At 40.4% G+C, this 27,852-nt stretch overlaps 1 protein-coding gene across 1 annotated transcript; it reads left to right on the top strand.

Annotated features, from left to right (window-relative positions):
• The first annotated feature begins 212 nt into the window (after positions 1–212).
• On the top strand, positions 213–18,335 carry GCM1 (glial cells missing transcription factor 1). Its single transcript, XM_032215148.1, has 5 exons — positions 213–311; positions 2,993–3,245; positions 13,858–13,970; positions 15,792–15,911; positions 17,598–18,335. Exons 1-5 carry the CDS (start codon positions 213–215, stop codon positions 18,333–18,335), a joined length of 1,323 nt encoding a protein of 440 aa, XP_032071039.1.
• Positions 18,336–27,852: the final 9,517 nt, after the last annotated feature.

The following is a 27,852-nucleotide window of genomic DNA, read 5'->3' as shown; positions in this document are numbered from 1 at the left end:
GTTTCCAATGTCTCGGCTGCTTGCAAAACTTTGAATGGAACGGGTTTTTCTAGCAAAAAGAACACTGATTTTATCTTTAATGAGCAACCTATGATTTAGCTTCGGGAAATTGCTTCCTGGCCCTAAACTGCTTGCTAGCTGGGACTGCCGTACCACTTCAAAAACTGACAGTGGAGACTGTTCTTGTTACATCCAGGGGGACAAATCCTGACATGTTGAGGGTTGCTGCTGATTTTAGCATGGAAGAAAACTTGCCTTCTAAAAACGAGGACGTTCTCAGCTGGGATATTAATGACGTCAAGCTTCCCAAGGTTGGTGGCGCTAACATAATGCTTATTTTGCACAAACATAAATTATTATTTTCCCATATTAACTTTCGCAGAAACCATGGTCTGTCTTTAGTCACGATTATTAAATGCAGCATTTATTGGTATTAAGAGACGAGGTGGCGCAGTGGTTAGAGTGCAGTACTGCAGCCACTTCAGCTGACTGTTAGCTGCAGTTCGGCGGTTCAAATCTCACCGGCTCAAGGTTGACTCAGCCTTCCATCCTTCCGAGGTGGGTAAAATGAGGACCCAGACTGTGGGGGCGATATGCTGACTCTGTAAACCGCTTAGAGAGGGCTGAAAGCCCTATGAAGCGGTATATAAGTCTAACTGCTATTGCTATTATTCCATATACTACTTCACGCATCAGCAGGTGGCAGCATTAGGCTGACCTTACCTTACCTTGGAAGTTAAGAGGAGTTGGACCTACAGTATTTAGACAGGAGACGACCTGGTAGGTTAAAAGTTGAAAACATCTTCAGAGAAAGCAATAGCAAACAGTTTCCATTCTCTTTTCAAGAAAATTACTTGGACATTGTCCAGTAAATCACTAATTTGATTCAGAACATGCTGGAATGGAAAGGAAAGGGATGGGATGGGATGGGATGGGACTGAACTGAGGAAGATGGCTGTAAACTATTGAAACTAACATTGAGCCGAGGTGGCGCAGTGGTTAAATGCAGCACTGCAGGCTACTTCAGCTGACTGCAGTTCTGCAGTTCGGCTGTTCAAATCTCACCGGCTCAAGGTTGACTCAGCCTTCCATCCTTCCGAGGTGGGTAAAATGAGGACCCAGATTGTTGGGGGTGATATGCTGACTCTGTAAACCGCTTAGAGAGCGCTGAAAGCCCTATGAAGCGGTATATAAGTCTAACTGCTATTGCTATTGCTAACATTGTTGCTATGGATTCATATTAGACAAGGCTAAGGAAACCATGATATAATCTTATGCGTGATCCATTCAATATACTTTTTCTTGAACTAAGTGGAAAGATCTGTGGGTAGGGATGTACTATTTTATTTCAATCTGGATTGATCTATTTCAGTGTTTCCCAATGCCAGCAACATTAAAATATCTGGACTTCAACTCCCAGAATTCCCCAGCCAGAATGCACATCTCAAAGTTGCCAGTGTTGGGAAACACTAAACCAGTGTTTCTCAACCTTGGCAACTTGAAGATGTCTGGACTTCAACTTCCAGAATTCCCCAGCCAGCATTCGCTGGCTGGGGAATTCTGGAAGTTGAAGTCCGGACATCTTCAAGTTGCCAAGGTTGAGAAACACTGCACTAATCAATGAGATGAGTCAACATCCTATTCCATGGCCATCATTATCATCCAAAGCTAACACGTAATTCAAACCTCCATTTGAAACCTCTGAAATTCGCTGTTTGACCCTGATGTTACGGAGAGGTATAGAGATTTCACCAAATATTGGTGAGACCCTGTTAAATTGGTCAAAATGGGCCTGGCAGCTTTTATTCTCGTTCCAGCAATTGTTGCTGTATTATTGCAACATATATTTTTTTTCTATCCTTTGACCAAACTAAATAGTCACAAATTAAGCTGTCATTTTTCTGAGGAAAAATGCCGCATCGATTTGCATGTCCCCTGCGCACACATGAATTAAAACCACATCGTGCAAGAAGACAAGATATATTTGGAATTCTTGAAGATGAGCGTAATTAACATTTCCCCTCTTGGGGAATGTAATTAACCTACTTCTGTCATTCTTAGAAATCCTAATATTTAATGCCCTGAGGTCAGTAAGTAATAATGCATGAATTAAATATAGAAGTCAATAATGTATTTTAAAGAAGATAGCTTGAAATCTGCTTTTGACCTTGTACCTCCATCTCTTGATATTAAAACAAGACAGATATTGTGGCTTGAACACAATTAATCGGTCTTGAAACAGAGTCACTGAAACTGAAGAGATATTTGCTCAACACCCTTAACTAAATTTCCATTGGTTTCAGTGACATATCCAATCTTATTACTGTCTATATGACTGAAGGTTAAGGGCCATGGATGGGAAGTTAATGCCTAAATATGTTCTCTTCCAACCTTTTGGGTGGGTTCCACCACAAAACCGCGGAGGACAAAATCGCGCTCGACGAAAGGGCGCATTTGACGTCATCACAGCGCGACGAAAACATCGCGCTGTGATTGAAAAATGTAAAAATAAAGCGAAAACCTTACCCTAACCCCCCCAAACCTAACCCTAAACCTAACCCTAAAGCTAACCGTTAACGTAACGCTAAACCTAACGCTAACCCTTAACCTAACGCTAAACGTAACCCTAACGCTCTAACCCTAACCCTAACCCTTAACCTAACCCTAACCCTAACCCTAACCCTTACCTTTATGTGAATCGGCTTGCTTTAATTTTAATTTTATTTCAATTTTTAATTTTTTTCGTCGCGCTGTGATGACGTCACATGCGCGCTTTCGTCGAGCGAGATTTTGTCCTCCGCGGTTTTGACGGGTCACGTTTGGGTGTTTTTCAGCAAGTCCTATTTCTGGCTGTGTAGTCTAAACTTTTCAAAATCATCTCAGCCTGCCTCGCCAACTCAGAAATCTGCAGATTGAAAAACAGCTGTATTGCTTTTTTTGCTCTCTCTCTTTCCTTCATTTCCAATGTAAAAAATCTTCGGCTTCCTCACAGGATGTGAAACGGATAGACTGGTTTCAGCAATGGCCTGATTCCTACGTAAAATACATCTACAGCGCAGAGGATAAAAGCGCCCAGCGGCACCTGAGTAGCTGGGCCATGAGGAACACCAACAATCACAACGCGCGCATCTTGAAAAAATCCTGCCTTGGCGTCGTGGTCTGTGACAGCGGTTGCTCCACTCCGGATGGAGGGAAGTTGTACCTGAGACCAGCCATATGTGACAAAGCCAGGCAGAAGCAGCAGAGTAAGTGGGGACAAGATTCTTCATCAATAGCCTTGTTTGTTTATTTGTGTATTTGATTATTTGTTTATTGGTTTATTGGTTTATTGGTTTATTGGTTTATTGGTTTATTGGTTTATTGGTTTATTGGTTTATTGGTTTATTGGTTTATTGGTTTATTGGTTTATTGGTTTATTGGTTTATTGGATTATTGGATTATTGGATTATTTGATTATTCGTTTATTCGTTTACTCGTGTTTTTGTTTATTTGTTTATTTGTTTATTTGTTTATTTGTTTATTTGTTTATTTGTTTATTCATTTATTCGTTTATTCGTTTATTCATTTATTCGTTTATTCGTTTATTCGTTTATTCGTTTATAGCAATAGCAATAGCAGTTAGACTTATATACCGCTTCATAGGGCTTTCAGCCCTCTCTAAGCGGTTTACAGAGTCAGCATATTGCCCCCAACAACAATCCGGGTCCTCATTTCACCCACCTCGGAAGGATGGAAGGCTGAGTCAACCCTGAGCCGGGGAGATTTGATCAGCCGAACTGCAGAACTGCAGTCAGCTGAAGTAGCCTGCAGTGCTGCATTTAACCATTGCACCACCTCGGCTCGGTTTATTCATTTATTCATTTATTCGTTTATTCGTTTATTTAAAGCTTTTATATGCTGCCCAATCGCAAAGGACTCCGGGCGGCTTACGAAAAAATATAAAAAACATAGCAACAATATTTAAAACAACAAGTCATCCCTCATAAAATTCATTCTAGTCAGGGCCGGACCTCAACAGTGAGGTCAACAGCCCCAGGCCTGCCAGAACAGCCAAGTTTTTGCGGCTTTCCTGAAGGCCGTCAGAGTGGGTATGGTCCGGATTTCCGGGGGGAAGCTGGCTCCAAAGAGTCGGAGCAGCCACTGAAAAGGGTCTCCTCCGAGGGCCCACCAGCCGACATTGTTTGGCCAACAGCACCCGAAGGAGGCCCAATCTATGGGATCTTACTGGTCGTTGGGAGGTATGCATCAGCAGGCGGTCTCGAAGGTATCCTGGCCCTAAGCCATGTCGGGCTTTAAAGGTGATAACCAACACCTTGAATTGAGTCCGGAGACCAATAGGTAACCAGTGCAGCTCACGGAGGATAGGTGTAACGTGGGTGTACCTCCTTGAGGTGGCTTCTTCTCAGGGATGGGCTGCTATGAGAACCTGTAGCTAACGTCATGACTGGTTCAGAGAACCTCCAAATCCCACCCCTGGCTGCCCCCCTCCCGCCTCCCAGGAGTCTCCACGCAGCCCATTTTGGATGTGAGCTAAGTGCAGGGAGGCTCGGGGAGGGGGAAAGTGGACCACCCAGAAGTTCTGGAAGGCCAGAGTTTTTGCCCTCGCAGAGGCTTGAGGAAAGTCTCTAAAGCCTGGGGAAGGCAAAAATCCCCCCCCCCCATGGTGCAAGAGGCTGACTAGGCCACGCCTTGGCTGTCCATGCCAACCAAGCAACCGGGCAGAGAACCTATTGCTGAAATTTTTGAAGCCCACCTCTCCTTCTTCTGCATAGAAAATATTCTCAAGAATCATCCCTATAAGATCCTTTCTACTTGCAGTCCAGCTAACTTTAATCACAAAAACCAATCTAATCCCCCCCACTTTAAAAAAAAAATCTGCAGTCTAATGTGAAGCTCCTTCAAAAGTTCAATGGAGATTCCACTGAAATAAATTAATGCAAAATCTTCAAGATGATGCGCCAAGCAGAGGTGGGTTCCTACCAGTTCGCACCTATTCTGTAGAACCGGTTCGTCAAATCTAACGAAGCGGTTAGAAGAGGTTCCACCAGTGGACCCGGAAAGCAGGCCACACCTACAGAAGAGGTTCCGAAATTTTTTGAAACCCACCACTGACACACACACACACACACACACACACGCACACACAGACTGACAGAGAGAGAGAGTAAAAGAGAAAGAAAGAAAGGAAGGAAGGAAGGAAGGAAGGAAGGAAGAAATAAACAAATAAAGAAAGAAAAAAGAAAGAAAAAGAGTGAGAGAAAGATGAAAGAAAAAAAGAAAAAATGGACAGAGAGACAAAAGGAAGGAGAGAGAGAGAGAGAGAGAGAGAGAGAGAGAGAGAGAGAACACATGGCCGGCAAGCCACTCCCACCAGGTCACATGGCCGGCAAGCCACTCCCGCAAAGGAGGCCACACCCACAGAGTAGGTTCAAAAAATTTTTGAAACCCACCACTGGCGCCAAGTAACAGTAAATCATTGTGCTGGTATGTGTCTGTGTGTGTGTGTGTGTGTGTGTCCATGCGTGCGTGCGTGTGTTTGTGTGTTCAACCTCAACTGATTTCGGCAGTGGAAAATGAAGTATCCAAAATGTAGGTACAACCCATCACATCAAGAGACACCAAAGATTTTTGAGGAGTTTTATAAAGTTTCCTGATACATACTGGAGGCAGGACTACATGAACATATTCAAATATATGTCAGCGGTGAAAGATTTTTCCCTTTTTTTAAAAAAATAGTTTTTATTAAACATTATTACCTTTAAAAACAGAAAGAAAAACACAACAACATAAGAAAAGACAAAACATACATAACAATATAAAGTAAATATACAGCCTTTTGTATCAGCATTCATTAGTTATACATTTTTTTTAAGCGTAAAACATACAGATACAAATACAATTTTAAACATACAACCCCCCTTCCCCTCCCCCACCACAGTGACAGTCATTCACAGCCCAACTTTTTTCTTTCCTTCCTCATTGTTAGGTCTCTAAGCCACATCTTCTCATTACAAAGTTCAGGGATCTATTACAATACCCATGTTCACTTTTAACTTTCCCCTTTTTAAGTCCCTGCTGTTCTCCTTGTCGCCCACATATACCATAAGTTCCAGCTAAGGTAATGTTCTGTTTCTCCTTTGTCCCTCAGCCAACCCGTCATTCTGTCCATTTCTGCACATTCATAAATCTTTTTAATTAGGGCATCTTCCAATGGTATGGTAGTGGATTTCCAAAATTGTGCATAAGTTATTCTTGCGGCCACAATTATATGTAGGCTCAAATGCCATATTGAGCTGCTTATGTTTTCTGGTTTAATGCTTAGTAGAAGGTTCTCGGGTCTCCTTCCATGCTTGCCCCGGTGACCTCTTTTAGCAATTTTTTAATCCTTTTCCAGTATTTCGTGGCCTCAGTACAGGACCACCAAATATGGTAGAATGTGCCATCCTTTCTTCCACATTTCCAACACAATGGAGATAACCCAGGGAACATCTTGGCTAACCTCGTTGGGGGGGAAGTGCCACCTATAAACCATCTTGTATATGTTTTCTTTGAATGCTGCAGATGTTGGAAGTTTAATGGTCTTACTCCATAGATCCCACCATTTGCCCATTTCAATTTCATAGCCAAAGTTTCTCTCCCATGCTATTAGAAGGCTTTTGTCCATCTCTTCATTAGCATCTTGGCAGGTCAAAAATTGGTAAATCTTCGATAACATTTTCTTGTCTCCACCAAACAAAATCTTATCTAGCCCCTGAGGGTTTGGGTAGATCCCAAAACGTGCCTTATCACTTTTAAACCTGTTTCTAACCTGTAAATATTCCCACCATTCCAGATTCCTGCCCTGCTGCTCTAATTGCATCTTTGTTTTCATGTTGCCCTCTTCTGTCATGATGTCTTTATAAGTTATGTTTCTTGTCCAATTAAATACACTCGGATGCGTTAAGGCCTCTAATGGTGCCAACCAGTACGGAACCCTAAGATAGTATTTTTTCCTCATCTTTTCCCAGACCCCCATCAAAATCTTCCGAATATAATGTCCCATGAAGTACCTATGGGGGGTGTCTCTTTCTTGCCAGAGGGAGGCATGCCATCCGATTTTTCCCTTATTGACATATTCCTCCCCAATTAACACATTCTACTAACATTATGGAATAGGACTAAGAGAATTTGTGAGTCATTTTTGTTTTCAAAGCCCCTTTGGGGAGCTATTGTTACACTTTTGATATTGGCTTTGATCTACCACGCGAAATGAGAAAAATTTCCAAACTGTTGTGCTGATGATTCCATCAGATATCAACTGCCCAAGAGCTATTATCCAATGGAATGGAAACCTCCTTCTATTTAAACAATTAGCCCAAGGATAGGCAACTTTGGGGGATAAGTGTACTTAGTGGAAATTTAAGAGTTTGTTGGACCTGTTTTCACAGAGCAGCTGTCATGAGAGAAGCTTATACATATACAGAGTGATTGCATGTAATGTATACACACCAGAGGTGGGTTCCTACCAGTCCGCACCTATTCGGGAGAACCGGTTCGTCAAATCTACCGAACCGGTTAGAAGAGGTTCCACCAGTGGACCCGGAAAGCAGGCCACACCTACGGAAGAGGTTCCAAAATGTTTTGAAACCCACCACTGATACACACTGACCAAAAGATACACTGCCAAGATTCCTCCTGTTCCTCCTTTTGTTCTCCATCCCTCTCTCCTTCCTTCACCTTCATGTTTAGATCAGATGGACACACTTTCAAACAAAAAATCTGCCATTTTGTGCAGTTGCAGCCTCTCGTTTTATTTTATTTTTAAGGATCTCTGTCGGATATACCTCGGTTCGAAAGGCATTTTTGTTAAGTAACAGGAGTTGCCATCCATATTCCATCTACTTATATTCCATATACCTGTTTTAAATATAAGAATCCTCATGGAGCAATGGAGTAGAACACGAATATTACTATAAAATTTACTAGCAAAACTTTAGAAAACTTTAGAAAATTAAATAGGATAGACGGCGTTAGCAACATTTGGACTGAAGGACCAGAGGTGGTATTCAGCAGGTTTCATTTCATTTCATTTATTAAATTCTGACCAGTTCTGGAGAACCGGTAGCGGAAATTTTGAGTAGTCTGACTGGCCCCGCCCCCATCTATTCTCTGCCGCCCGAGTCCCAGCTGATTGGGAGGGAATGGAGATTTTACAGTATCCTTCTCCTCCCACTCCCACCAAGCCACGCCCACAGAACCAGCAGTAACAAAATTTGAATCCCACCACTATGAAGGGCCTACAGGTAGAATAGGAGATGCAGGTGAACCCATTCACCATTCTTAGCTTCTGCCAAAGAGAAGCTGAAAGAGGAAAAGATCCTATGAAAAACAATGCAGAACAATCTCACAAGGAGGAAAGGAGCAAAATGATTGTCAAAAGAAGTTATCACGACAGACAAAGAAAATATGGAGGATGGAAGCCTTGGGCTGCAAGAGAGATGCTGATTGCAGACTCTCAATGTCAAGCAATCAAAGTCAAGAAAAAGATACCTCAACGAAGAGAATCAATAAATGAGAAAGGAATAACAGGGAAAAGAGTAATGAAAGCGATTTTTAGGGAAAAGTTTACAGTTAAGGTAGGGATACTTAAGAAAAATCCCAGTAGAGGTATAATCCAAGAAAATGAAGTTCCAGGAAATTGGAAAGATTATACTGAAACCCTTCACAAATTGGACTATAGAATGAATAAATATATAAAATAAATTATAACTGGACAATTCGTGACTGCTGTGCTTAAAAAGCAGCAGCCAATCACTTTCTTTCCATGTGGGTATTCCTAAATAAATATGGTTTTATATGGGTATGCATATTATGTGTATCAGAGGTGGCATTCAGCAGGTTCTGACCAGTTCTGAAGAACCAGTAGCGGAAATTTTGAGTAGTTCGGAGAACCGGTAAATACCACCTCTGGCTGGCCCCGCCCCCATCTATTCTCTGCCTCCCGAGTCCCAGCTGATCGGGAGGGAATGGGGATTTTACAGTATCCTTCCCCTCCCATGCCCACCAAGCCACATCTACAGAACCGATGTGTGTGTATGCACACCCTCATGCGTGTATATGTACGTGTATGTATTATTGTATGTTTACAGTATACAGCTTGGCACCTTCGGGATACCGCTAGGTTGGTGAGCAGTGCTCTACCTAGCTGGAGGTGGAGGCTTGTCCAGGGGGCTTATTTGCGGGGGGAGGGCTTATATTTTCGCCCACCAGAAAAATGTGGCATAGCTTTATTATCAGGACATGTCGTAATTTCGGGGAAACACGGCATATATGTCTACTATACTAATCCAGTTAAACTGAAAGTATATGCAAAACAAAAGCATCAAGGTACAGCAACGGGTTTTAAAATAAAAAATTCGTTGTCACTGCTTTGCTGGTCTTTCATAGCTTCTATGAATGCTACGGCATATCACAATGGTTGCAGCACTTTTTTTGGAAGTTAGAAGATTCCTGGATGAAAACCTGGGGAAATTGTTTCTACTTCTTCTTTTTCATTCCTTAAACTTTGTACGTTTCCCTTGGCTAACTCTGTAAACCACTTACAGAGGGCTGTAAAGCATGGTGAAGCCGTGTATAAATCTAAGTGCTATTTTATTGCTACTATGGACTGCAAGAAGAACCAATGAGTCCTGGACACGCTAAAACTAACTGACTGCTTCCTGGAGACTATGATCAGCAAACAGGAAATCAAACCTCTCGGGTATCTGACGCTAACAGATGAATGGCTCATGCTGGGCACGATTGAAGAACATAGAAGGCAGAAATTCCAACAGATGAAACAGATTTAAAGTCCTACATGGCTTAGGACCAGCATACCTGCGAGACCGCCTACTGCCACACTCCTCCCAACGGCCAGTAAGATCCCACAGATTGGGCCTTCTTCAGATGCCATCAGCCAGACAATGTTGGTTGGCGGCTCCCCGGAGGAGAGCCTTCTCTGTGGCTGCCCCGACCCTTTGGAACGAACTACCCCCAGAAATCCGGACCTCGCCCACTCTCATGGCCTTCAGAAAAGCTGTCAAGACCTGGCTATTCCGGCAGGCCTGGGGCTGTTGACCTCATTGTCGAAGTCCAGCCCCGACTGAAATGAATGTATCTGTGTTGTTTTTTAATTTGTTTATTTTCTTTTTATTTTCTTTTATTTCCCCTCTCTGTAAGCCGCCCGGAGTCCTCTGGGATTGGGTGGCCTATAAATAAAATTAAACTTGAAACTTGAAGTGGATGGATGGGATAGAACCGATTATCAAAATCTTCTTGGAGGTACACAGATTGTTGCTGGATCTACCTTTGTTCCTCCTCTCCAAGTCTCCAAGATTTGAGCCTGACTCAATGGCACCTACAGGTGATCCTTGACTTACAACCATTCCTTTAGTGAACACTCAAAATTACAACGGCACTGAAAAAGAATGACATGACCGTTTTTCACTTTTGGGACAATTGGAGCCATCCCCATGGTCATGTGATCAAAATGTGACTATTGGCAATTGGCATGTAGTTATGACATGTGATCACCATTTACAAACTTCCCGACTGGATTCCCACAGGCAAAGTCAACGGATAAAGCTAGGTTCACTTAATGACCACCTGATTCACCTAACAATTGCAGGGATTTACTTAATTGTGACAAAACGGTCATAAAATGGAACAAAACTCACTTAACAGCTGCCCTGCCTAACAACATAAATTTTGGGCTCAACTGTGGCCATAAGTCAAGGACTACCTATAATTAACTAATCTCCTTCTCTCTCCCCACTTGCTTTATAGATGTGGCATATGCTTTGCTATTATATTTGAAAACTATTGTAAAAATGTTAAGTAATGTAAAGCATACTTTTACAAGCTGATGCTTATCGTTAATAGGGTTGTAAAAATACTGCAACGGTAGAGAAAGTCAGATAAAGTATAACTTCCAGCTACTATGTTCTTTTACAAAACAACTTGAGGCAATTTTGGAATGCTGTAAATAGATACTTGTTAAATATTATTGCTTGGAAAAATATGAACAGTGATATTTATTGAGGTTGTAATCATATGTCCATTTATTTCAAAGAGTTTTATTTCTGGGTAAACATAATTGGGTTTATGTTAGGAAATCATGGATCAATAGAGCAGAGTGGAGTGGAGCAGAATGAAACGGAATGGAACAGAACGGAGCGAAACGGAGCAAAGTGGTACAGAACAGAACAGAACACTTTATTTGGCTCAGTCTGATTATACACACAAGGATTTTGTCTCCAGTGCAGAACCTCACTGTGTACACGCAGAGCAGCAGAATAACAACAACAACAACAACAACAAGTATAGGCCAATCACCTGTTTGCCAACAACATACAAGATCCTTACTGGTATCATTGCAAACCAAATTTATGCATACTTGGAAAGAAATAACTTGCTTCCTGTAGAACAGAAATGATGCTGCAAAAATTCAAGAGGAACAAAGGACCAACTGCTGATTGACAAACTAATCCTAAAGAATTCAAAGAAAAGACGAACCAACCTGTTCATGGCTTGGATAGACTATAAGAAAGCATTTGATTCAGTTCCCCATAACTGGATCAAGAAATGCCTGAAAATCTTTGGCATCAGCAGCAACATACAAAAATTCATGGAAGCTTCAATGAACCTTTGGAAAAGGAATCTTATAGGTAATGAAGAAGTACTGGGTGAAGTTGAAATGAAACAAGGCATTTTCCAAGGCGATTCCCTTTCACCCCTACTTTTTATACTCTCAAGGCTACCACTGACAATCGTTTTGAAGAAGATGAACTATGGATACGAACTTGGAACGAAAGGACTGAAAATTTCGCACTTGATGTACATGGATGATTTGAAGCTGTTTGGTAAAACAAAAGGTGAACTGAATTTATTAATTGAAAGCACAAAAGAATTTAGCCAAGACATTGGTATGCAGTTTGGAATTGATAAATGTGCAACAATGGGAACCAAAGCAGGCAAGATCATAGAAGATGATGGAATAGAACTTGAGAATGAAGAAATGATAAAGGCAGTAAAACCAGAAGAAGGCTACAAGTACTTGGGGATTTTAGAGGCCTCTGACTTAATGCATAATAAAGTCAAGGAATTAACTTCAGCCAAGTACATTTGACTAATTCACAAGATATTAAAGTCCAAATTGAGTGGAGGAAACATCATAAAAGCCATAAATACCTGGGCTATACTTGTGATTCGATACTCTGCAGGAATAATTGACTGGCCCCAGATGAAATTGGACAATTTGGACAGAAAAACAAGGAAGCTTATGACAATGAATCATGCTTTGCACCCTACAAGTGATGTTGACCAATTATATCTACCAAGAGCAGAGGGTGGTCGAGGACTCCTACAAGTAAAACAGACTGTGGAAGAAGAAAAACACACCTTGAATAATTACATCCAGAAAAGCGAAGAACCAATGATTAAGGAAGTAAATAAAGGAGGCCTTTTAAAGGCAACTAAATCAAAAGCTGAATATAAGAAAGAAGTAATTGAGAAGCGAGCTGAAAATTTGAAAAACAAAGCTATGTATAGCCAATACTTGAAAAGTACATTTGTTTCAGTGGGCTCTACACATTGTTAAAAATCCAAGGTCCACTTGTAGACTTTTAATCCAGTCCCTTGTATAAATGAAAAACTGCCATGGAGTTTAGGAGATGTTTTGAAATGTATCTTATGCTATATGAAAATCAGTAAGCCCCCTGTCTATGTGAAAGCACTTTTATATGTACAAGTCAAATATCATTGAAAAAGAATGTCATGGAAATAGATAGCACATACCAGGACATTGCATTGGTCTATCGGTTAAGACACTGGGCAGTTGGTTGGAAGTTTGAGACCTGAGTGCTGTGACAGGGTGAGCTCCCATTGCTTGCCCCAGCTCCAGTTCAAAAGCATGTAAATCAGAGGTGGTATTGAGCAGGTTCTGACCAGTTCTGGAGAACAGGTAACAGAAATGTTGAGTAGTTTGGAGAACCGGTAAATGCCACCTCTGACTGGCCCTGTCCCCATCTATTCTCTGCCTCCCGGATCCCAGCTGATCGGGAGGAAATGGGGATTTTGCAGTTTCCTTCTCCTGGAGTGGAATGGAGATTTTACAGTATCCTTCTCCTGCCAGGCCCACCAAGCTATGCCACAGAACTGGTAGTAACATTTTTTGAATCCCACCACTGATGCAAATGTGAGTAAATACATAGGTACCAATTCAGTGGGAAGATAACATTGTTCTATAAAGGTAACAACGTTCTGTGCTCCTTGGCATACATGACCATGGAAGCATCTTTAAAAGTGGAGGCTCCCTTGGCTAACCATGTTCTAGAGTCAGACACAACTGGACAGAGGAAACCTTTATCTTTAAAAACAACAACAAATAAATATGATTCCATTCTGGATCATGAAAGCTTAAACTTTTGCACTATAATGACCATTTCTAATTATATCCACTTTTCTTCTTATAAAAACCATTTCCAGATTTGCAAGTTTCAATGACCTGACTTTCTCATTTCGGGTGCAGCCACTGCTGAAATTTCTGGTACTGTAGTCCATATATCTGGTTTGGGAATTCAATATTAAACTATGATTGAGATGCTCATAATGATGATTATTGCTATATGACAGAGGTGGGTTCCTACCAGTTCGCACCAGTTCGTCAAATCTACCGAACCGGTTAGAAGAGGTTCCACCAGTGGACCCAGAAAGCAGGCCACACCTACAGAAGAGGTTCTAATTTTTTTTGAAACCCACCATTGCTATATGACCTGAAGACCAGATTAATCTTACATTATTTTTTGAATACCATTAAAGAATGGTCTATCTATCCTACAGGGAAACCATGTCCTAATTGTAATGGACCTTTGAAAGTGATTCCATGTCGAGGCCATGGTGGATATCCTGTAACAAATTTCTGGAGACATGAAGGACGGTTCATATTTTTTCAGGTAAGCAAGAGCAAAACAAATATTGAATTCATGTAGAGCAAGTGAACTTGTTTTATTTTGATGATGAGCAATGCATGATATTGAAAGGGTAGGAACAAAAACCTGGTAGGAATAATGATGGAATAGGACTACACCCTTTGTGTTCTCCTTGGAAGCTTCCAATATCCAACTCATTGGCCATAGTGGAACCCAGGATGTAAAACTAATCAGGCTTTCCTCCATCAGAATGTTCTTAAACCAGGGGATGTTTGGTCTTATGCTCTGCTAAGGGGGTTCCGGGAAGTCTTTCTAACTTGGGGCCAATCTTATACAAGTTGGGTCATGCCAGTATTTTTTTTTTTGAAAGAAATGACACAAAACTCGGCCCAACACCCTCAACTAAATCCAGAAAAGCATCTAAATTTTGGACTTTGTTACCTGATCTAGAGAGACATGGCCATAGTGTGTCCCATTAAATAATTAGAGCCCAACCATGTCCTTAATTATTAAAGATAAACCCCATTGGGTTATATGGTAGCCACAGAAAATTCCTTGGGTCAACATTTCCACCCAAACCTATGTTAAAATTTAACAGCACCAAACACCCTAGGCCACTTTCCACTCTTTATTGAGTTTATCTTGATTTGCAGCCAATTCATGAAATCAGATTTCTTCCATAACATTTTCCCCATACTTTGAGACAGCAAGGCCTAGGAGGAACAAAATGATTGGGATTTTTAGGAATTGTGGTTCTAGAAAGTAGAAGGTGCTGAATTGGAACAGATTGCTCGTAATCTAAACCTGATTCGATGTTTAAGCATATTTAATAGGAGACATCTTTCCAATTATGATCCCTGAATCTGAAATCATATATACATATATATAGGCATATACTGGTACATACACATATATATATACATTTTAGATGTACTGTTGGACTAAAGAGTAATAATTTCTAATTATTACTATTTTTATTATATTTATAATTTCTAATTTTATTAATTAATTGCAAACAAATTGTAGGCTGGTCTAGATGAAAGCCATCAAGATATCTAATCATGTCTTTAAAAAATAATTCACAGTCTCTCTCAAATTTTAAAAACTCCATGCATTTTAATAGTCTTTTTTAAAAAAAACAAAACAAAAACAAACCATATAAACAAAGAAGCTAGTAGAAGAATTTCTTCTTCCCCGCATATGGTGAAGCTGATCCACATCAGGAAAAAAAATACTTTCAATTAGGTAAATAAAATCAAGTATTGAAACAGGTTTACAAACAACTTGCTGGGCATTTAGTTTAGGGGCCTCTAAGCCAGAGGTGGGTTCCTGCCAGTTCGCACCTATTTGGTAGAACCGGTTTGTCAAATCTACCGAACCAGTTAGAGAAGGTTCCACCAGTAGAACTGGAAAGCAGGCCACACATACAGAAGAGGTTCCAAAAATTTTTGAAACCCACCACTGACACACACACACACACACACACACACACACAGAGAGAGAGAGAGAGAGAGAGACAGACTCACCCAGAGAGAGAAAGAGAAAGAATGGAAGAAAGAAAGAAAGAAAAAAAGAAAGAAATGAAATGAAAGAAAAAAATGAAAAAGGGACAGAGAGATAAAAGGAAGGAAAGAGAGAGAGAGAAAGAGAGAGAGAGAAAACACATGGCCGGCAAGCCACTCCCACAAAGGAGGCCACACCCACAGAGTAGGTTCGAAAATTTTTTGAAACCCACCACTGCTCTAGGCCATTCTGGAGTTTACACCTCTTTCACTGATCTCAAATGATGCTATAAGTTGTTTCTTGTCTTTATTTCATTAAGCCTCTCTTTGTTTATTTGTTAAGTCAAAGGGAGCTCATGATCATCCACGACCAGAAACCAAACTGGAAGCAGAAGCAAGAAGATCAATACAAAAAGCATATATTTCAATTTCTCCAAGACTGAAGAGGAACAGAGATATGGAGGTAAATTTTCATGGAATCCTGTTTTGCCCCCCCTCGTCCCACACCAACACACATTCTGAGCCAAAGATAAGTTATTCAATTAACAGACAGACAGGTCCTTGGCAGCAAGCTGGTATAGACAAGCTTGGGCAGCAATCCAGCACAGATAAGGCTTGGCAGCAATCCAGCCTGCCAAGCTCACAATAATGTTCTCCGACATTAGTTCCTGCGTTGACTTCTGAAAATGGACTTCTGTCCATTTATAGTCTGGAGAGGAGCCTAATGACGACCAGCTGAGTACAATTACCTCCTGTAATTGTGTAATTGTTCCTTACGCCTATTAGCTCTCCGGTGCCGGGCATCTAGGAACAACTCCCTTGGCTCCTCCCCACTGCTGACCTCCGGATCACACTCCCTTGTCTCCTCCCCACTGGTCCAAGGCTCAGGCGCCCCCTGATGGCCAACCAGCCTCTCTGCGCCCTGCTCGGAGTCGGAACCCTGTCCAGGGTCCTCCACATCCTCCAGAGCCGACTCATAGGGCCCCTCGCTGTCGGAGTCTGGTGGCAGCTCCAACGGCTCCTGCTGGGCCACAACAGAACCCAATACCCAAATGGCCACGTTCTGTTGTCACAGATGGAGCTCCTGAAGCTGAGCATCCAGCGAGGACTCATCATGTAGGGAGAATTGATTGAAGGTTTGGTATTAGTATAGCCTGAGTACAATTTGCCCTTCCTGGAGTTACGTTCTTCAGTTGGGTAGGTTCCTTTGGTGGCAATCAAATGACAAGAAGTGGCAACCCATTTCTTTATAAGGTAATAATCCAAAGAGAAGTCAAGCTAAGAGGCAGCACTTAGTCAAATTGGACTGATCTAAAAAATAAAAAGCTCACAAAGTCACACTAGTTTACACTTGTATTGGAGACCACAAAAAAAAAAAAAACCCATCCAAACTGTCACCTGGGAACAGTGGTGGGTTTCAAAATTTTTTGGAACCTACTCTGTGGGTGTGGCCTCCTTTGTGGGAGTGGCTTGCCGGCCATGTGACCTGGTGGGAGTGGCTTGTTGGCCATGTGTTTTCTCTCTCTCTCTCTCCTTCCTTTTGTCTCTCTGTCCCTTTTTTCTTTTTTTTCTTTCATCTCTCTCTCACTCTTTTTATTTCTTTTTTCTTTCTTTCTTTCTTCCTTTCTTCCTCTTTCTCTCTCTCTCTCTGTGTCAGTCAGTCTGTCTGTTTGTCTGTCTGTTTGTCTGTCTGTCTGTGTGGCAGTGGTGGGTTTCAAAAAAATTTGGAACCTCTTCTGTAGGTGTGGCCTGCTTTCCGGGTCCACTGGTGGAACCTCTTCTAACCGGTTCGGTAGATTTGACGAACCGGTTCTACCGAACTGGTGCGAACTGGTAGGAACCCACCTCTGAATTGGAAGTCAACAAGTCAAATTCTGGAGGAGGCAATGGCCAACCAATTCCATATTATTATGTTTGACTGATTTATATCTTTGTGGTACGCTGCCCGGAATCTCTTTTTTGGTGAGATGGGCGGCTGAATAAATTTGATGTGTAAATAAATAAATATTATTTCCAAGACACCCAAAAAGGATATTTACATGGAATCACCAAGATTCAAGCTCAATGGAAAGGACACTTTCCCTGTAAATTTATTATTTTTAAATGTAAATTTATTAACTTGGTAATGTTATTATTTTTTTTCCTTAAGTCCCTGACAGGAGAGATGCAAAGTGATGATACTTTATTGTTAATTGTTCCCAAACACGAAGAGCGAATATCACACGGTAGCTTCAATGGATACTTCAGGGAGAACCCATCTCAAGAGCTGAATAATTGCTTGACTTTCAACAAAGGCTTCGGTTCCGGAAAGTTGCCCTATGTGTTGGAGAACACTCAAGACATGGGCTACAGCAAATACATGGACAAATACAAACCAGTTGGAAACAGTGACTACGATGGTGGAGACCCAGCGGAACTGTTAGCATACGATTGTTCTGAATACGGGGAACCGGAAATCTGGAATCAAAACTTTGACTTAGGAAGGCATCTTCCATCAATGAAATATGTCAGTGGCTCTTCTACAGTTTTGCCAGGTCTACCCAGCGAGGCACTATCTTCCTTTAACACAGTAGATTTAAGTCCCCAACATGTTCCTAGTAGGTGGGAATCCTCAATGAAGGTTGGTTACCACTCCTTCAGATCTCCTGGGAATATGCTTGGGGAAGATATATCTGAGATCAAAAGCCCCCTGTTTTGTAACAATAACCATTCCTTTTGCCAGCTGTCTCCAGAGGACCCTTACCTCGTTGGAGACACTGCCCATCACTATTACCAGAATCCCTTGCCCCTCAAAAGAAATGAGTGGGCCAGCGAGGAAGACCCAAAGTACACCAATCTTGACCACTGCAACAATGAGAAGTTTTCCAACTTCTTTCCTTTGCGGTGAAAGCTCTTTTAGCAGCTCCCCCCAAGTTGTGAAATAGGTTCTCAACAGAGGTGGGTTCCTACCAGTTCGCATCTATTCGGTAGAACCGGTTCGTCAAATCTACCGAACCGGTTAGAAGAGGTTCCACCAGTGGACCCGGAAAGCAGGCCACACCTACAGAAGAGGTTCCAAATTTTTTTGAAACCCACCACTGGTCCTTGGATATGATTATTCTACACTATCATGCTCCTATTTATAAAACTCAGGGCCTCTGTGAAAGGTAAGGATGACTACTGCGTTTATGGTGCAATCAGAACATTGCGTGTGTTGAAGTTGTTTTAACGCAAACCAAAGATGCCTTTTGAAAAACAAGTTTACATCCTATTCTTATGCATGCCAGTGCTGTGTGTGAGGGGATTTAAGGTGGTTCTGACAAGTGTCGTCGGCATCTTCATATCCGGTCACATGGGTGGCAAGCCACTCCCATCCGGTCACATGGGTGGCAAGCCACTCCCCCAAAGGAGGCCACACCCACAGAGTAGGTTCGAACAATTTTTGAAACCCACCACTGGTTCTCAACTATTGTGTTGCCACTCGATTCTGAGTGTCAGTTAAGTTATATCCGATATGGCTATTTTACATTTTGTGGTTGAATTTCTTGATTTTTCTTTTTTTTTTTAAAAAGTGGGCAGCAATTTGGGTGAAATATTTCACAGCGAAGAAGTTGGCTATATTATGCCTGCACTAGTAGATAAATCCTGAAAGTGGAAGACTGAGAGTTTCCCTGGTTGGATGCATTCCTCTACACGCAGTGAGCTCAGGTGATTCACCTACTTGTGTATCCATCACGTTTTAAAGCTATTTTTTTCTCTTTTTTTTTCTCAGAGTGAGAAATGATTTTTAATAAAAAAATATAGAACTAATTTTATTCAGAATGATCATTTACAAGTAGACTCTCCTTAGTATGTATCAATCTGCCATGAGAAACGAGACCCTACATGTATTGCGTTCAAACTACCTATGGTACAGGAATCTCCCCAGATCAGTGGTGGGTTTCCAAAATTGTTCGAACCTACTCTGTGGGTGTGGCCTCCTTTGTGGGAGTGGCTTGCCGCCCATGTGACCGGATGGGAGTGGCTTTCCGCCCATGTGACCGGATATGAAGATGCCGACGACACTTGTCAGAACCACCTTAAATTACCTCCCACACAGCACTGGCATGCATAAGAATATGATGCAAACTTGTTTTTTAAAAGGCATCTTTGGTTTGCGTTAAAACAACTTCAACACACGCAATGTTCTGATTGCACCACAAACGCAGTCGTCATCCTTACCTTTCACAGAGGCACTGAGTTTTATAAATAGGAGCATGATAGTGTAGAATAATCATATCCAAGTGCCAATTTACATTTTCAAAAAATTTTGGAAGCTCTTCTGTAGGTGTGGCCTGCTTTCCGGGTCCACTGGTGGAACCTCTTCTAACCAGTTCGGTAGATTTGACGAACCGGTTGTACCGAATAGGTGCAAACTGGTAGGAACCCACCTCTGCCCCAGATTGACAGCTTTCATTTGATAAAGACCAGACCAGGCTCAGAGGCATTGGGGGGGGGGGTGTTGGTTGTCAGTCTTTGTCCTCTTGTATTTCTGTAGGGAGTCCGGGCTGATTTCTTGCTTCGGCCCTCCTCCCACCCAGGATAGTTGCTCTCCAACAATACAACTAACTTGTCATATTTTCACCTTTTGCTTTGAGTAGCAAGAGGCAATCTAATTTCACAAAGGTATTTTTATATTTTAGATATTCCAAACACTGGTATTCATTGCTGTTTTGGGGGGTTTGATTATGATTAAAAGGATATTTTTACACCTTAATTTATTGATTGTCCATGAAATTGTCATAATGACCTCTGAATATCTCACATTAAAAACCGTCTGAATGGCAACCCATAGCCATTTCCTGGTGAATAGAGAAGGTTATACAATCTTTTAAGAAAGACCACATTTAAAAAAATCTATTTTAGAGAATTCTGAATCTAGAATTCCTATTTGGAAAGAAGAAAGGAGAGGGGAGAGAAATGGGAGAGAAGGGGAGGCGAGGGAGGGAGGGAAGGAAGGAAGGGACTCCAGACCTACCAATATCTCTTTCTTCTTTCTTTCTTTCTTTCTTTCTTTCTTTCTTTCTTTCTTTCTTTCTTCTTTCTTTCTTCTTTCTTTCTTTCTTTCTTTCTTTTCAGCTCTTAGATATTGGTAGGGCTGGAGTCCCTTCCTTCCTTCTCTCTCTCCCTCCCTCTTTCTTTTTTCTTTCTTTTTTCTTTCTTTCTTCTTTATTTCTTTCTTCTTTCTCTCTTTCTTTCTTTTCAGCTCTTAGATATTGGTAGGGCTGGAGTCCCTTCCTTCCTACCCTCCCTCCCTCTTTCTTCTTTCTTTCTTTCTTTCTTTCTTTCTTTCTTTCTTTCTTTCTTTCTTTCTTTCTTCTTTCTTTCTTTCCTCTCTTTAGTGGGAAGAAACCTGATCCAAGGTGGCTCTGATCACAAGAAAAAAATGTGTTTCCTGAGATTCAGGAAAAGTCGATTTAGAATTTTGAAAAGGAAAAAAAATCCCACACTGAATCTGTCTCCGAAACAAACCACAAGCCAATAAAACTGTTTTGGAATAGCAAAATACGACTGCGCCAGTTGATATTTATCCAAACTTGACTGGCCAAATTCTCAACTTTTTTTTCAAACACAGCTCTACATAGAGCCCATGAATGTAATTAGAGCTGGCCTGGATGTGAAAGGGGATAACTGGGGGTTACATTTTACATGACAATTTTGGCCAAGAAGACAGACTGTCCCTCAGTTTCAACTCATCTTTTGGAGATCACCAGGACATGTCCACATACCTTAATGGGCAAATGGTTTATCTCTCTGTTTTCTGGAACATTTTGTGACGTTCCTTAACTGCCTGGGGTCTTAGCAGTTGAATGGCCTTCCTTTCAAGTACTCATCAAAGCCCACCATGCTTAGCTTTCCTGAGATCAGCCACAGTCAGATAGATCAGAGCCCATGGTGATATTCAGGTCGTAGAGGGCCATGAGCTATAGATCATTATCTCTTCATGTCAAGAGAGCAACAGATATGAAGAAAAGAAGAGTCTTAAGTGCCCTGTCCTATCAGGCTGGTCAAGGTGATGGAGAAATAGTGACAGGTTTGTTGGTTGTTTTTTAGAGGAGCATTCTAGTACGTTGTCATATTAACGTGGCTGGAAATACCACTCAAGGACAAAAGGTCCTCGTTGCAATGTTCTTCAAATATTGCCATGCCCCTGCAGAGTGGCCTTAAGCAAGGACTTCAGCTGCTGCATGCTTTCTTCAGTACTCTGGAGATAATCCTATTGACCCAATTTATAACCCTAGGAAGAATCTTTTGAAACGTCACTAGATAATTAGAGTCTCACCTCTTAAGGCACCAGGACATCATGCAAACCCCCACCAGCCTTGGATGCCCCTCTCCGAAAGGGTAACCAAAAGTTGCCACTAATTATGCACAATATTCTTTTTTTTTTACATGACCTTTGATAAGAGAAATACAATTATTTAATATATATAACCTAAATTTCAAACTTTTTATCAAATTCAGTTGGCCTGACTCAGGCCAAAAGTTTGAAATAAAAAGTTTGAAATTTAGGTTATATATATTAAATAATTGTATTTCTCTTATCAAAGGCCGCTTTTCTGAATGTGACCCAGGGCTCAGAATGATCTTTAACCCCCAAAGGTGCATAAAGCTGTGTTGCTGTTGTCATTGTGATGAATGAACCATATTTTTAAATCGTAGTTGATTAGAAATGCCGTTGAAGAGTTCTTTGCAAAGAATAAACTTCTTTCCTGATGGATACATGCTGGTTGGATGAATTCAATTTACCTGGCTAATATTATATTCCAAAGTTCAAAGGAAAGGCTAATAATGAAGAGAGGCTGAAGGAAGGTGGTGAGATGGATAGTAAATCAATGTAATAAATAAATATAATAAACAAATAAATAAACGTTGCGTCTGATACAGTTCTACAGAGGAATTATTGAGTCTGTCATCTGCACCTCTATATTTTTTTATTTATTTCTCATATATACATTCACAATTATATGATCACATAACTGTTATTAATAATATGTATTTGTAACAATTTTTCTCCCCTACAGTTAACAATATAATTGAGGTTGCTTTCTTACCATCCCATAAACCCATCTTATTTTACAACAATCCTACTTCTTCCTTCCTTCCTTCCCTCCTTCCTTCCCTCCTTCCTTCCCTCCCTCCTTCGCCCTTCCCTCCCACCTTTCTTCTCTCCTTCTCTCCTTCCCTCCTTCCTTCCCTCCTTCCTTCCCTCTTTCTCTCCTTCTCTCCTTCCTTTCCTCCTTCCTTCCCTCCTTCCTACCCCCCTTTCTTCTCTCCTTCATTCCCTCCTTCCTTCCCTCCTTTCTTCTCTCCTTCTCTCCTTCCTTCCCTCCTTCCTTCTCTCCTTTCTTCTCTCCCATCTGCACCTCTATAACTGTCTGGTTGGGTTCTGTGACCTAACAAGACAGACACAGACTTCAGTGGATAGATAGAACTGCAGAAAAAACAATCACTACCAAACTGCCTTCCATTGAGGATCTGTACACTGCACGAGGCAAAAAGAGGACCATGAAAATATAGTAACCTCTCAAAGATGGTTTGATGTTTTTTCAGTATGTTGCAGAGGGATGAACTAGATATCCTTGTGGTTCCTTCTAATCTACAATTCTATGATTGTAAGCATTAAAATTTTGCCTGTGCAGAAAACACATCCAAGGTTATAGATCTCTTTTCTATGATGGTCTCAAATGCTGCTTTGTTTAAAGAGTTTGTCTGATGACTAGACTAGACTAGACTAGAATACAATAGAATACATTAGAATACAATAGAATACAATAAAATACAATAGAATACAATAGAATACAATAAAATACAATAGAATACAATAAAATACAATGGAATACAATAAAATACAATAGAATACAATAAAATAAATACAATAAAATACAATAAAATAAATAGAATACATTAGAATACAATAGAATACAATAAAATACAATAGAATACAATAGAATACAATAAAATACAATAGAATACAATAGAATACAATAGAATTCAATAAAATACAATAGAATACAATAGAATTCAATAAAATACAATAAAATACAATAAAATACAATAGAATACAATAAAATACAATAAAATACAATAGAATACAATAGAATACAATAAAATACAATAGAATACAATAGAATACAATAGAATTCAATAAAATACAATAAAATACAATAGAATACAATAGAATACAATAGAATAAATACAATAGAATACAATAGAATACAATGGAATACAATAAAATACAATGGAATACAATAAAATACAATAGAATACAATAAAATAAATACAATAAAATACAATAAAATAAATAGAATACATTAGAATACAATAGAATACAATAAAATACAATAGAATACAATAGAATACAATAAAATACAATAGAATACAATAGAATACAATAGAATACAATAGAATTCAATAAAATACAATAAAATACAATAGAATACAATAGAATACAATAGAATAAATACAATAGAATACAATAGAATACATTAGAATACAATAGAATACAATAGAATACAATAGAATACAATAAAATACAATAGAATACAATAGAATACAATAGAATACGATAGAATGCAATAAATACAATAAAATACAATAAAATACAATAGAATAGAATTCTTTATTGATCAAGTGTGATTGGACACACAAGAAATTTGTCTTTGGTGCTTTTGCTCTCAGTGTACATAAAAGAAAAGATACATTCGTCACGAATAATAAAGTACAACACTTAATGATAGTCATAGGGTACAAATAAGCAATCAAATCATCCTAGGAAACAATCAGTATAAATCGTAAGGATTGTAAGCAACGAAGTTACCGTCATACAGTCATGGGGGAGGAGATGGGCGATAGAAACAACGAGAAGATTAATAGTAATAGTAATGCAGACTTAGTAAATAGTTTCACTGTGATGAGGGAATTATTTGTTTAGAAGAGAGATGGCGTTTGGGGAAAAAAGGTTCTTGTGTCTGGTTGTTCTGGTGTGCAGTGCTCTATAGCGTCGTTTTGAGGGTAGGAGTTGAAACAATTTATTGAAACAGAAAATGGGGAGGGGGTTTGTAAATATTTTCACAGTCCTCTTTTTGACTCCTGCAGTGTCCAGGTCCTCAATGGAAGGCAGGTTGGTAGCCGTTGTTTTTTCCGCAGTTCTAATTATCCTCTGAAGTCTGCCTCTGTCTTGTTGGGTTGCAGAACCAAATCAGACAGTTATAGAGGTGCAGATGACAGACTCAATATCTGGACTGAGATTTTTTTTTTCCTTAACCAGATACTCTAACTTGTATATTATTTGTAAGCTATTTGGAAAATATCTTTCGTTGCATAATACACAACCTACCCAATCCATTCTTTCCCTGAGGACAACTGGTCGTAAACAGAAATTTTCAAGGACATAAAATCATTTTGTATTTACAGCCTGTAACTTTCTCTTCTTACTGGTTTAGCCCAATCCTAGTTGAGCAATCATCTGTAATTGCCATATTTCTGCTTAAACACCAGTGCAACTAGCAATAGCAATAGCAGTTAGACTTATATACCGCTTCATAGGGCTTTCAGCAGTTTACAGAGTCAGCATATTGCCCCCAACAATCCAGGTCCTCATTTTACCGGTTCCACCACAAAACCAAGGTAGACTAAAGTGAGCTCGACGAAAGCGCGTACGTGATGTCATCACAGCGCGATGAAAACAGCACGCTGTGAGCGGTAAACTTAAAATTAATGCGTAAATCTAAACCTAACCCCCCCAAACCTAACCCTAAACCTAACCCTAAGCCTAACCATTAACCTAACCCTAAACCTAACCCTAAACCTAACCCTTAACCTAATGCTAAACCTAACGCTAACCCTTAACCTAACCCTAAACCTAACCCTAACCTAACCCTAACCCTTACCCTTACCCTTACCCTAACCCTAACCCTAACCCTAACCCTAACCCTAACCCTAACCCTAACCCTTACCTTTATGTGAATCGGCTTGCTTTAATTTAATTTTAATTTAATTTATTTTTAATTTTATTTGTCGCGCTGCTGATGACGTCACGTACACGCTTTCGTCGGGCGCACTTTAGTCTGCTGCGGTTTTGACGGGTCACGCATTTTACCCACCTCGGAAGGATGGCAGGCTGAGTCAACCTTGAGCCGGTGAGATTTGAACAGCCGAACTGCAGAACTGCAGTCAGTTGAAGTAGCCTGCAGTGCTGCATTTAACCACTGCGCCACCTTGGCTCAAGCAGTGTTTCCCCAATTCTATGAAGCAGCAGGCAAACTGACAGAGAGAAATAATTGAAATTAAAGTAGGCTGACCACCACGAAGCATTTGGAGTATGGTTACCCTTTTCTTGACCAATCCAAAGTTTTGCATCAACCTAGTTCTGAAATATTAAAGAATATTTCAAGTTTAGCAGTCCTTGAGACTGAACAGGGAAGAAGGAAAATACATTTTGGACCTGATGCTGCTCAAGGAAAGCATCCTTAAGTACAGTCTCAGGTGAGCAAGGTTATTTAACACTGAACTCTTCTACAAAAGAATCAGGAGAATGTTTTATTGGATGCCAATTTTTAGCCTGAAGTGTTAAAATGACAATTTTTCATAACTTAGAGATCGTAATCTGTTACCATTTTTAAAAAAAATCTGCCTCTAGGGAGAAATTTTACCTTCAAAAATATGATAATCATACACACTTATATTTACTATCCCATAATTATTACATCATAAAAAAGCCTTTTAATTAGAACTCCAAACAAAGAAGAAAAACCAGATTGAAATCATCTCTGTTTGGTCACATACCCAGACAAACGTTCATCTCTTCTCTTCACATTTTCTTTAGCTTTGCAGGTTTAACTACATTTTTCGAACCATTGTCTTTAATAAGCAAATTTACAGATTAGAAGAAACCAGTCAAAAGTACCATATGTTATTTGTACAAAAATGTGTAGGTATATACATACACGCCAGGGCGTTGCTGATGGTTCACTTCGTGCGTGCTTTGCTTATATTGTGGTGCGTCTTATAGTCCGAAAAATACGGTAACTACTGCAATGACTTACTATCATAATTCTGGGCTCAATTACAGTAAAGTCAACACAGCATACTGCGTAAATCTAATCTATGCCAAGAGTTAACTTGCTTATTGTTTTCGTGATAAGGATACAACTGGAGTTATCAAATAGCAATAGCAATAGCTGTTAGACTTATATACCGCTTCATAGGGCTTTCAGCGCTCTCTAAGCGGTTTACAGAGTCAGCATATCGCCCCCCACAGTCCGGGTCCTCATTTCACCCACCTCGGAAGGATGGAAGGCTGAGTCAACCTTTGAGCCAGTGAGATTTGAACCGCCGAACTGCAGCTTAGCAGTCAGCTGAAATGGCTGCAGTACTGCACTCTAACCACTGCGCCACCTCGGCTCTTCAACACATATAGCCCAGATGTGTTGGACTGCAGCTTCTTTAATCAACAATCTGGATTCTCAAGAATTATTGTATTTGGAAGGTGCTGGGTTGGATAATTCAATAACTATGAAGCGTTGCTTGTGTATGTGCAGTTACCTGTAGTATGTTCTGCGCATACGCAGATCCTTATAAAATGAGTAAAAAACATGCCAGCAATAGCATGGGCAACTGGGATCCGGTTTGGGGGTGTGGCCAACTAGCTGTGCGTACCGGTTCGGTGACCCAGTCCCAATGTCCACAACCAGTTCACCTGAACCGGTGCGAACCAGTAGCAACCAACCTCTGATACACGCCTACACAAGTGAGTCTATACTTGGAGTCACAAAATCAATAGTATATTCTGTAACTTTTTCATTGTGACTCCAGCTGTCTGTTCTTGATGAAATGAAATTCAAGTATCTAGTGATACTTGGCCTACAATTTTAGCCTAGGATTGATGAATCTTCCGCCTGGCTAGAGACAAGATATATTGCAAAAGAGTTGTCCAGGAATTTCCTAGGTCAGTGATGACTAACCTTTTGAGAAGAGCCGAGGTGGCACAGTGGTTAGGGTGCAGTACTGCAGGCCACTTCAGCTGACTGTTATCTGCAGTTCAGCGGTTCTAATCTCACCGGCTCAAGGTTGACTCAGCCTTCCATCCTTCCGAGGTGGGTAAAATGAGGACCCGGATTGTTGTTGGGGGCGATATGCTGACTCTGTAAACCGCTTAGAGAGGGCTGAAAGCCCTATGAAGCGGTATATAAGCCTAACTGCTATTGCTATTGCTATCTATCTATCTATCTATCTATCTATCTATCTATCTATCTATCTATCTATCTATCTATCATCTATCTATCTATCTATCTATCTATCTATCTATCATCTATCTATCTATCTATCTATCTATCATCTATCTATCTATCTATCTATCTATCTATCTATCATCTATCTATCTA

This window comes from Thamnophis elegans, chromosome 4, assembly GCF_009769535.1.
Source record: "Thamnophis elegans isolate rThaEle1 chromosome 4, rThaEle1.pri, whole genome shotgun sequence".
Taxonomy (NCBI): Eukaryota; Metazoa; Chordata; class Lepidosauria; order Squamata; family Colubridae; genus Thamnophis; species Thamnophis elegans.
The sequence above is the reverse complement of the archived record's forward strand: the minus strand, read 5'-3'. Positions and strand labels throughout refer to the sequence as shown.